General features: G+C 40.8%; 1 protein-coding gene across 1 annotated transcript in view; it reads left to right on the forward strand.

Annotated features, from left to right (window-relative positions):
- Positions 1 to 12945, forward strand: part of LOC115372337 (protein kinase C epsilon type-like) — a 103905-nt gene that overhangs the window by 79559 nt on the left and 11401 nt on the right. The window contains exon 11 of the mRNA XM_030070146.1: positions 7059 to 7213. Coding sequence (XP_029926006.1) covers positions 7059 to 7213 — 155 coding nt within the window. The remainder of the gene's footprint in view (positions 1 to 7058; positions 7214 to 12945) is intronic.

The following is a 12945-nucleotide window of genomic DNA, read 5'->3' on the forward strand; positions in this document are numbered from 1 at the left end:
GAAAAGCATATCCTCGTCTCTGTGTTATTTCAGTTGTCACATCCTTAATGGATATCGCATTCATGACACTAACAAAACATACTTACTGTAAGAAATGAAAACCACTCAGCCCTAGATAGTAGCATACCATAATGAAAGTTCACTTTGGATATAAAGTTTCAAGATAACTGCGGTTATGGTTAATGTTTTTTTTAACAGGATGTCGAACACAATCAGTCTCCTTTGGATAGTTGTAGAATTAAAATGGAAAGCTAAATTCATGCGCTTTTTTTTCCCTCTTTGTTTCTGGGAAAAGGTCAAAGACAAGGACTTTCTGCAGTGGTCCTCACAGAAAAAAATGGAATCTAATCTAATAAAATTAACTTAACCCATAACTTAAAAAAATAATTGTGAAACAAATTAAAAGTTGCTTGCGCAGCCTTTAAGATGGATTTGCCTCTTTTTCACTTCTCCTCTCATCCTGTTTCATCCTGATGTATAGTGTTTGGAGCATCTGCTAATGGGATCCTTTCTCGTTTAGCCCCGCCTCCTGGCTCACCCCAGCAGGGAAGAACGTGGGAACATGTGTGTGTGTGTGTGTGTGTGTGTGTGTGTGTGTGTGTGTGTGTGTGTGTGTATGGCTGCAAGAGGGGTCAGCAAGAGAAGAAGAGGCCTTCTTATACAAGCGTTCCATCATCATATGGCTTTCGACAGTATGTTGCTATATAGTCCAGTAATTTTAGGCCAAAATTGGGGTCAACCTAGGACAAATTGCAAGAGAAGCAAACTCAACTGATTTTGTATCCTCAGTTTGTCCTGAGTGAGGGGAAAAAAAAGTCCCAAGAAATCCCATTGGTGGAAAGTTTTGAAAATCACCTATTTATGACCACATATTACCAAAAAACACTGTTTTTACCACACAGGGGAAAGGGGTTCAAAATTTATTTTCAGATATCACTATAAAAATTCACAAGTTGATTACACACACAAAGACAAGCAAAAAAGTCAATTACAAGTTCTTTGAATTATTCTGTTTACACATGCATATCACACATTATCTGATTTGATATGCGCTAATAAGGAATATAAGGAATAAATGCCAGAAGAGACATTTAAACAATGAATTAAAAGGTTGCTATATATATAGTAACCTTGAATTAAAAGGTTACTATGTAACAGTGAATTAAAAGGTTACTATATATATAGTAACCTTTTAATTCACTGTTTAAATATCTGTTCTGGCATTTATTCCTTATATTCCTTATTAGCGCATATCAAATCAGATAATGTGTGATATGCATGTGTAAACAGAATAATTCAAAGAACTTGTAATTGACTTTTTTTTTTTGTCTTTGTGGGTGTAATCAACTTATGAATTTTTATAGTGATATCTGAAAGTAAAATTTTGAACCCCTTTCCCCTGTGTAAAAACAGTGTTTTTTGGTAATATACGGTCATAAATAGGTGATTTTCAAAACTTTCCACCAATGAGATTTCCTGGGACTTTTTTTCCCCTCACTCAGGACAAACTGAGGATACAAAATCAGTTGAGTTTGCTTCTCTTGCAATTTGTCCTAGGTTTTTTCATAAAATGACTGGACTAATACAGTGTCTGTGTGTTGTTTGATCATAAATGAAGCCACAGTTAAAATCAAAGCTACTATGTTTAGATTCATCATCACTGTACAGTCTGAATGGTCCATGATTTTCTCTCATTCATATTCAGGCTAAACACATGCATCAGTAGTATAGAGCTGGGCGATACACTGATACATCAATATTATATCATCTGAGATTTTGGATATTGTAATATTGTGATATGACATGAGTGTCTTCATGGTTTAAGGGCTGCATCATAGTAAAGAGATGCATTTTTATGAACTTGTCAGGCTGTTTAGCTGTTCTGTTATTTGCCTCTACCTGCTTGGTTGTCATATTCACAGTACTCATAACTGCTCCATTAGGTATCTTTACTATATTTTCAAAAAAAAAAAAAAAATCGATACAGAGGTACTGGGACAAAGACATTGTGATATTTGATTTTGTCTATTTCGCCTAGCCCTACAGAGATATTTGAGCGGATGAAACCTTTATCTAGTGCAACTGCGCTGCTATTCTCCAATTTGGTTGATTTTCATAAAGTTGGCAAAAATGAAGTACTCGCTGGTACCCTTGTGGAAAAAAATCTTTGCACTTTCTGTTCCTGGCTAAGGGGCACTTGAGTGCAGCAGATGCCGTACTTGAAAGCAAGTACTCGAAATTTCAACCTGGTCAAGCCTGATCAGGTTCAAATTCTTTCTACGAGGGTTGTTTGGTTTGGATTTAGGGCTCAGCAGTCCCATTACCAGATTACCAGGGAGCACACCAGTTGAGAAGGGTGACAGCTTGAAACACAGAATGAAATCTCAGCCTGAGCTTCAGCGATGGCTGGCACATGTCTGTTCTGAAGCCAGCTCCTTGTTTGCCCCTTTCCAGCATCCCTCCATGTGTGTGAATATGTGTGTGCGGGCGTGCCTGCGCCTGTATTGCCTCCCAAAAACAGCAAACATGCCTCTACTAATACCCATCTGGAAATGAGACATCTCTCTGCTGCACCACACTGACACATTTTTGGCCGTGGAGGCGTGTGTGTGAACATTTATGCATTTAAGTGTCTGTGTATGTGCATGGTGTGTGCTAATGCATGAGCTTAAGTGTGTGTGTTGTTCTTGCATGTTAAATTTTGTACCACTTTCTGGTGGTTTTGACAGGAATCAAAGGCTTGCCATAAGCTATTGATTCTCCAGTAGAATATCCCCTCACTCTTAGTTCCTGTAAAGGCACAACACTTGGAGAACACTTGGTGTTGTTGGTTTAAAGAAATAGTTTGGTAAGTGAACAGTTTGTCTTGATTAATTTCATGAGAAACAGACTTTCAGGATAGTCAGAGCCTTATAAAGTCATGATCTAGTGCAGCGTGCAAAATCTGTGTATGTGTGTGTGTGTGTGTGTGTGTGTGTGTGTGTGTGAGAGAGAGAGAGAGAGAGAGAGAATGTGTGTGTGTGTGTGTGTGTGTGTGTGTGTGGGTTTGGGTGTTTGATTATGGGTATGAGAGAGAGGGTTTGCTGATTATCCTGCCTTTGTGTCTGTCTGTCTTCATGTACAGGGGTATGGATGTCTGTATACACACACACACACACACACACACACACACACACACATACACGCACACACACACACACACACTCCCACACACGCACATAGACACGTACACATAGAGCCTGCATTCTGGACCACATACAGATCCATTGTCATTGTTTGTTTTTATCATATTACATAGGCCTGGAATTACAAGCACAAAAGTGTGTGTGTTTGTATGTTTGCATACAAAATGTCATTGAATTTGCACACATATTTCTGTGTGTATGCATGCTCGTGTATGTGTGTGTTTTGGCCCTCGATGCACTGGTCAGTGAGTCGCCTGCTGAGCGATGTGGCATGGGCCTTCAATTTACTGCTGGTGGGCTTAAGGACAAACATTGGCCAGGCTCCAGGGCCACACACACAACACACTCCGTCCTCCAATTACAATCATTTCTTGCTGGTATCAGTGTTGAAAAAAGGAATCCAGCCCATGTCTTAAAGGCACAATCCAGAAAAAGGCCTGCAACAGACAGACAGAAAACAATGACTGTAAACTTCCAGACAGTGAGTGTTCCATTCACAAAGCACAGCAGCATGATAAAGTTTCCCTCAAACGTAACCTCACTTGTCCGAGGAAGAAGAAGCATCAGATCAGTTTAAATTGCTAATTGGACACTGAATGTATTTTACCAAACCCCGGTCCCAAACCAAACAGGTTTCAGGGCTTGTTTGAACGAAATCGCTGACCGCATCTTTACTGGGAGAGCTTTGTGTGGCGGTGACTAACGACCAAACAGTAATGGCCTGTAATGTTCCGAGGAAAATAGGGCAGCAATTCACTTTTTCTTCATGGACAAAAGTTCAAGCTCGACTTTTCCCCTCTTTCATGCTGTTCCCCATTTCAAACAGTTTTCATGGGCGTATTTACTTTATATGAATTTCATAAAAACCATCTCAAGTCGTCCTGTGAAGGGATGTGGTCCATGGCCTGACAGCTTTTATTTTGAATAACTGTACCTTAAAAAAGGTCTCACTCTCACTCTCTCTCTCCCTCTCTCTGTGTGTATGTGTGTGTGTATGTATATGTGCGTGCGTGTGTGTGTGTTTTGGAATATGCCTCCTGAAGAAGGAGATAAAATAAGACATGTTTAAGTAGTGATATTTGTGTGTTCGTGTGTGTGTGTGTCTGTTTGTGTGAGTGAGTGAGAGAGAGAGAATGTAAATGGGTAGTGGGTTATGTAAGGGGCAAGTTAAGACTGGATCCACATACATTGCACTGGGGTGGCAAAGAGGGCACGTCTGTCACCACACACATGCACACACACATACATGCATGCATACCAGCATATATGTTCACATATATGCATATGCACACACACACACACACACACACACACACACAAACATATAACAGTTAGATAACCATCAATACTTAACTGTCTGTTTTGGGCTGTTTAGCACGTCTGTACATTTGACATGAATGTGCCTGTATATGTGTGTATGTGTGCATCCGTATGTGTGTGTGTGAGAGAGAGAAAGAGAGAGAGAGAGAGAAAAAGAGCGCGCGCCCGAGAGAGCGAGCGAGCGCTGGGAAGCCAGTATCTGTACATTTCTAATTACGGTCAGGAAATGTTTATTCACGTTTGATTGGGTGGGACCGGCCGGGACCCTGGGTACATTTAAACAAACTATTTCGACATCCTGTTTAAATTCGCTTTCAGGAGGAGGAGAAAGGGGAAAAAAATCTTGCTGAGGTGGACCATTGGACACTTATGTAAGACTGAATCCTCAGGCCCCCTCAGCTTATAGCCCGCTGGAAGAAAAGACAAGAGCCACAAGTTTGATGTTGAATGGTTGGTGGTTTAAACACAGGATTAACTTTCATCAATACAGCTCGGAGAAATGGAAACCAGCGCTCTTATAGATATTTGAAAAGGTCCCACTCCATCAGCTTGTCTCTTAAGCATTTAGACCTCCAGATCTCATGACTTGACGCTCAGAACAGGTTCTAACACAAAATCACCGTGGACCTACTGGTGTTCACTGCCACCTGACAGCTTAATAAACAGGGTAAATGAATACGATTGGAAAGTCTGCAGATATAGAACTACTTACTCATCAAACATACTATTTAAGCAGTCGGTGTCCATGTTGATTTGAAATGCAGATTTTAAGACCACCTCTCCTTTTTGCTTTGTAGATATGTCTGATTAAAAGTTACCAAAGAAGTCTTATTGGATTTGATGCACTGGATTTAATGTATGTATGTATGTATGTATGTATGTATATATGTATATGTGTATGTATGCGTGTATGTACATGTATGCGTGTATGTGTATGTATGTATGTATATATATGTGCATATATATATATTCTAATTTTGTTTAGGGGAGGGGAGGATTTGGGACTTTGTTTGTATTTACATGTACTTACTAAATTAAAAATAAGAAAAACACAATATTCAAAAAAAAAAAAAAAAAAAAAAAAAGTTACCAAAGAAGCACATGAAACTATAGCAGGTATCAGTATACCCTGTAACACATAGAAACCCTTGTAGCACCATGACAAACCATTTTTGCTTTTGTACATCCTCTACATGTGTGAAGCATCTTGTTTTGTTATCAGCACCAGCACGATGAAGATTCCCATCATTTTTTCTGCACAACAGCAGCACTGCAAAACTGTGTAAAAGCACCTGGTGTCACGGAAGTTATCTGTTTTTGTTCATTGAGACAGACGGATGATTGGAATTTACAGTGTTGATTTTTTTTTTCTTTTTTGACTGACTTAATTGCCTTTTTGTTTTTATGCATGACTTTTTATCATATTGACTTATTTCCTTTCTATCTTTTACAGCACTTCCTTTGTTATTTCAGTTTTGAGAAGTGGTATAATTAAGGTAGTCACATAGACATAAATCACAAAGAGAAGAGGAAGGGTTAAACATTAACAAATCCCACATTTTGAGTGCACAGGAAGATGGGAACACTGGAATATCCCCTTTTTATGACTGTGCCAAAGCACAATTTCCCGTTCTTTACCCAGAAGTCATCTTATTTTTTTGTTAGCAGCGTGTGGCGTCATTTCTTACAAGTATAAGTACAAGTATACATGTTTTTGAAATACTGTTCTATACATTACACACATTTATGGCAATGTCTCAATACATTTCACATCATACCACTGGCCACTCCTATATAGAATCCATTTATCCATACATCCTGTATCCATGCTAGATGCTTTGTGGAGCATAGGAGGGGTACCATGCCTTTAGCTATGCTTAACAATCGGGGTGTTTCCTGTTATGTGGGGAAACATGCAGCCTTGCCGCTCAGTTCACAGGTTTGGGGAAGCGCCTCATTGTGGTCCAGAGTTTGACATATGTGTCGGCGTTCACCTTTAGTGCAAACAATCTCTTCTTCTGTGAACCCTGAGGTCCCAGACAATGGCTCAGAGGGACTCCTCCTTGGGTCTTATATAGAGAGCTTTTTATATCAGACCTCCGCCTCACTCACTCCCCTCTCTCTCTCTCTCTCTCTCTCTCTCTCTCTCTCAATCTGATTTCCTATATGAAGGAAGCATGCTGGAATTCAGGAAGGGGGCCATTTTCCCTGAGAGACCAATTTTGGTGCTTAGAGAATAGGGCTTAAAGGGTGCGGTATAGAATGTGTGTGCATGTGTGTGTGTGTGTCACAGGAAGGGCTCCTAGGGGTGTGGAGACAGTCAGTGTTGGCCTCCTAGCTCTATATTTTGTTTTGTAAGCAGAGTGTGTAAGCAGAGTGTGACATTATAAATAAGAACTATTTACGATCATATGCTCCTCCAACTTGAATTTACCGGTGGATTTGTGGAGTCCCAAGCCGCTTGAGAAATGCAAGACTTAAAATTTGTTTTTCTTATGTACACTCAACACACAATGCACAGCAAGTAAAGCCTTTCCCTGTTTCTCTCGCCAGGATCGGTTATTCTTCGTGATGGAGTACGTGAATGGCGGAGACCTGATGTTCCAGATTCAAAGATCGAGGAAATTTGACGAGGCCCGCTCTCGTTTTTATGCCGCCGAGGTCACGTCTGCACTGATGTTCCTGCACAGGAATGGAGTCATATACAGGTATCCGTGCTGTTCGCATACGCTCCCATGGGGGCACCCCCTATATGTTCCCACGGCTCCTCCCTCGATATGATTTTACAAATTGAAAATAGCCCCATGTTCCCTCAACATAGAAAGACGTGCCTGCATGCCTGTTATATATAAACAAATGTGCATTATCTGATTTGAGGAAACAATGGTCTACAGGTAGTGCTTTAATAAGTTCCGTGGGAGAACATATGTGATGTAGATATTTATTGAGCCCCTGGATGTTGAGAAGGTGAACAGTGCAGAGGACAATAGTGATGAAAAGGCAAATACGGCGCTTGCACTTTATCAGAGAAATAAATGAACAGTGTAGCTACCTAACGTCCACAAAAATGGAGAAAGTGTTCTTATGTCATGTTAGTGTAGCTAATCCCGGTGCTAATGCCACCTTTGTTAAATGATGTAATTTTAACACTAAGATCTGTCAGAAATAATGCCAATCCAATTAATTGCTGTAAAGTTCAAATACAATAACAATAATTTAAAACCCCTCACTAACCGAATAGATACCCCTATATACACTGGTACTTTTTTTAGTATTTTCTTCAACAGGTGACCATTAAAATAACCCTGTACAGGTAACAAGGCCAGTGTCGTTGCCACACACCTCAAGATGCCTCTAATGGCATCTTGTTGGCATTTTCTCAACAGATAAGTGAAGTATTCCAAGGGTTACGGTTATAAGTGACTAAGCAAATGCTGTTAGAGTGTTTATAGATAATGAACACAACATAAGTGGAGCTCAGCTGGTCAATGATATTTACTTTGTTTTTGGTGCAATGAAGTGATGAACATCAACTTTCATGTGTAGCTCTTGCTGAAGCAGCCTTCACCCATTCAGTTGTGCACAAGAAGCAGTGGTGGCAATGTGAGGCTGTGAAATGAACACCTATAGAATAACTTGAACAGTCACTCAAAAAAAAGTGATGCGACCACCTGGATGTGGTGCGAAGGCGTTTGGCTTCAGATTTGGGAGTGAAAAGCCGACCTAAGTGGGCTTGTAATCGTATAAAACGTGTTTGATGGAACTGAGATTGAGTGACCCGAGGAAGACACTTTGGATTATGAAATCTGACCTCAGTGACAGGGACCAGATTACCTCGCCATCCTTTTTCACGCAGCGTCCCTGCTTCAGCCTACTATTATCCGTCTGCGTCCCCTACAGTCATAATATCATTGTCAGCCAATATCAAACACACAGCTGGTCCCACAAAGCATCTGCAGCCCGAATCATAACACCATTGTGAGGGACAGTAGACTAAGTGCAGATTTAGAGCTGCTTTGTCCCAGAAATAACTTTTATGTAAGATAGGCCAATTCTTCTTTTGAGTGTTTGCTCATCATGAATCAGAGGTTTGATTTCTTGTTTAGATTTTGACATCATGCAATCTGTGTGTGTGTGTGTGTGTGTGTGTGTGTATATGTGTGTGTGTGTGTGTGTGTGTGTGTGAGAGAGAGTGAGAGACAGAGAGATAGAAAGAAAGAGGATGTCTTAACTAGGTCGGACCCGTTGAGGCCGTGTGTGTTGTTTGTTTATCGTAGCATGCTTCCTGATTCTGGCCATTTATCCCTGTTCCCTGACGCCTGTTTTATCCTCTCATCTCTATGTCATTTACCACACATACACACACACGTGCACAAATACACACAAACATTTGGAACTGTACCTGCAAACAAATACACAGGCAATTAAAATGCGTACACCCACTGCCTGCCACACACACACTCGGAGGCTTTGTTGTGGATTTGTGCCTTGGGGTCATTTCAGTTCAGGAGAACTTAAAACCCTTTAAATCCGGGACCCAAACTGAGGAGTTTGACCTTTGAGCCTGCTAGGAACATGCTGCTCTGGTCACATGCAGATCTCCCGGAAACAGGACCCATTACTAATTCACCTGCTTGATGAAATTTACCAGAACAACCTGTCCTGGGATTTGCAAAAAAAAATTACGTTTTCTTCCATTGGCTTACAATAGAAACATGACATGACAACATCACAACTTTGTAGCTGTGTGATATGAAGGCTATATTCAACAAAAGCAAAACAAAAACCAAAAAAAAGGCCTGAAATTAAATATGAAACCCATTAATAATGCAATGAACTGAAAGTATTTTGAATGGATTTCATTCATGAAACACACTAGGCCTATGGAAACCTCCATTCATGCAAAAAAACATGGAAATCAGAGTAAAGGTTGTTTTGGTCCCAGTTTATCTGCTCCTCACGCATGTTGGTAGTGTTTTGTTGTGTGCTGATGTGCGCTTGTGTGTGTGTGTGTGTGTGTGTGTGTGTGTGTGTGAGTGTTTGTGTCGCTGGTTGCTGTCCAGTGTCCAATTTCCCCTTCAGTGTGAGTCATCAATGTATAAAACACAATGCAATGCCATGGCACACACACACATACACACACACACACACACACACAAACAAACTGAGTCACCACCCGTGGCAGAATGAGGAAACATGAATTGCGTATTTTGTCCGTAATGGTCATTGGAATCAGTCATCGACTGACTGGAAGAGACATGATCAAATTCCCCTGAAGCTTTCTCTGCAACACTTTTTCTATAAACCAGCCCACAATTTACAGTGTAATTTCTTGAGATTTGTAATTTTCCACAACTTCAGGTCTGATCCCCTCCTATGAATCATTACAGATAAACTACTTAATGGCTCCTGCTCCTAGTTAAATTTAGCTGCAGCGGAAGAAAACCAGAAAACAGGGAACAAGGGGGTAAAAATTGGGAATTTCAGAGGAAAGGAGAAATAATTAAATATTGTGTGTATTTTTGTAAATACTGGGTGTCTACTCGGTACAGTGCTGGTAAACAGAGCCAAACAGCCCAAGAGTGACATCCCTCTGTATCTCTTAAGTAAATTATGGCGTATTCCACAGTTGTGGCGTGCCACCAAAACGTAAAACCCTAATGAATGAAGTGCAATAAAAGCTAATCCTCTTGCCCTTTGCTCATAGTTGTGACAGTCACTTCTTACAGGTGTGACTTTGGCACCCACGCTGCAGGCCTCTATTATGCCCACGTCTCCTGCTTTATTGTATGATTTGGAATAATGAGTCGAGAAATGCACTGCAAAAAGTCAAAATCTTACCAAGAGTATTTGTCTTATTTCAAGTAAAAATGTCTTATTAAAATAAGACATGATCAGCTCAGAAATAACTTGTCTTTAGACAATTTTCACCTGTTTCAAGTGAAAATTTACTTGAAACAAGTTAAAATTTGCTAGAAACAAGAAACATATTCTGCCAATGGAACAAGCAAATTTTTACTTGTGACACAAGTGAACAAGTAAAAATTTGCTTGTTCCATTGGCAGAATATGTTTCTTGTTTCAAGCTAATTGAATCCTTACTTTGCAGCTGCACTGAGCTGGATTTCCTGTGGGGATTACTAAAGTTTCACCATATCTTATCTCATTAGAATATTGCCAAGTGCATTTCTTTAGTTTGGGTCAGATTGCATGAATTGTGGCCAGTTAGCTGACACAAGAAAGCAATAACAATGCCTAATAGTGACCAAAAACTTTCTCCGCCTGATGTGGTTTCACGGTATCATGTTTTCAGTCTTTTTATCTGCCTCAACTCAGCTCATAGAAATGCACCTTATTCACTTTTTTCTGATGCAATTTCACGGGACAGTTGGATGAAAACATAGCCTCTGTCACTCTTCCCATCTTTCTTTCTCTTCCTCTTTTCTTCTCCTTCTCTGATGTCATCTTTCTCTCACTTTTCTGTCCCTGTCCTCCCCTTTCCAGGACAGGAAAGCTGGTGGGACTGCAGTCTAGTGTTATTGTCCCAGCACTATCAAAGCTGCTCTGACTACGTGATCTCCGAGCGGCAAATAGCCAGCCTCGCTGGTGCCTGCTACATCAGGACACATTGTCTCCAACAGTTTCTATTACAATGCTTTTATTAATGAGCGGGGACTTGTTATAATCATAAATTTGAAATGTAATACTATTGTGTGTTGTGGAGCGGTCTGTGTGTGTGTGTGTGTCTGTGTGTGTTGGAGGGTTGGGCTCCATGCCACGATTTAACTCAAACCTTGTTAAGGTTTAAAGTGTCAACTAAAAGCTGGCCGCTATTGTTCTGAATTTGGCACATTTGTGGTGTTTGGCTCTAAAAAACCAACCACTGATGTCACCGTGGGTGTTTTCATCAGCAGCATTCTCTCAGATTACCTTCATATAAAAGATCAGTCAACTTAGTATATTGAAAGAAGTGATGCAAGGAAAAAAAAATCTTCAAAAAAAAATTGAAACTTTTTTTTTTTCTCCTATGAAGCATGTATTTTCAATAGCTTGTTGTATGTGTTTGGCAAGGTAATCACTGGAATACATCATGCTGGAATTATCTTTTAATGTCCTTCACACTGTTGCCTTCAACAAAGATTCATATCCAAATTGAGTTAAAAGCAAAGTGACTCTCCTTCGCTGTCAGCAGCATTGAGATTAATGGTTCATTCTTTCGACATTGTTTTCATAGTCATGCTGTTTTGATACAGTGATTATTGGGTTGTCAGAAGTTGGCAGGGACTAGCAACGAGCAGCCTTGCGCACCCACCCATCCACACACACACACACACACACACACACACACACACACAGTTATAGACACACACAGGCAGTGCAAACAATTGCGTGTTAATTTAAGATGGTTCAGTTAACTTGAGATTTTCTTGAAGCTACCTGATCTCTCTCTCTCTCTCTCTCTCTCTCCCTCTCCGTTTCTGTCACCGCTGTCTGTCTTCCTCTGCCTCTCTCTCTTGCTCACTCTCCCCTCCCTGACCTACTTTGTTGACCAAAAGATGATGAACAACAAGTGTTTCAGGAACATTATGTCCCGTGTCCCTCCTCCCTCCCTCCCTCCAGTTTCCTACTTTCTCTCCTCAACCCTCAAAACACCTCCCTTACCCCCCGCCTCTCTCTCTCTCTCTCTGTCTCCCACTCTACCTCTCTCCTCTCCTCTCCTCACTCTCCACCCTCACCCACTCCTCACTCATACGCCTTTTCTCTCCTCTCTCTCACTGTTCCCATCATTGCTCATCCTCTCCCCCCTCAATAAAAAAAGACAGACAGTCCTCCCATCCCATCAAAAAAACAAAAACAAATGGAAGACAGTAGCACTTGTCCCTCTGTTTTCCACCTCTCTCCCTCCTCCATCTTCTCTGCTACGCTAAAGTCAGTGAGCAACAGTCAAACAGTAGCATTTTTCGATGTGATACTGTTGATAAAGCAGGTTTGGACTAGCCTGAGGGCGACTGGTAGAAGCCTGTCTTCATGCCGGGATAGACACACACACACACACACACACACACATACAGGCATACACTACACACAAGGGTTTCAGAGCTTCAGACCTAAGACGATCGTACTTTTGAAACATTGTTGAAAGAGCATCATTATATGGTTTTTCACAGCTGCATGGATCAATACTAAGCACAAGGTATTATTTTGAACAGCATTGCCCAGAGCTTTGTGTGTGTGTGTGTATGCATGTGTGTGTTTTGACAAGTTAACATGTAGGCAGACAGAAACAGAGATGGATAGAAGGATCGAGAGTGAGAGAGAGAGAGAGTGAGAGTGACAGAGAGAGAGAGGTTAGCTGTCACAGTGCACAGGGGTTGCCGTTAGTACGTAATGGAAAAATCACTCAAGATTAACATGAAACACAGGAAATGCTCTCAATTGAG

Source organism: Myripristis murdjan, chromosome 15, assembly GCF_902150065.1.
Source record: "Myripristis murdjan chromosome 15, fMyrMur1.1, whole genome shotgun sequence".
NCBI classification, from domain to species: Eukaryota; Metazoa; Chordata; class Actinopteri; order Holocentriformes; family Holocentridae; genus Myripristis; species Myripristis murdjan.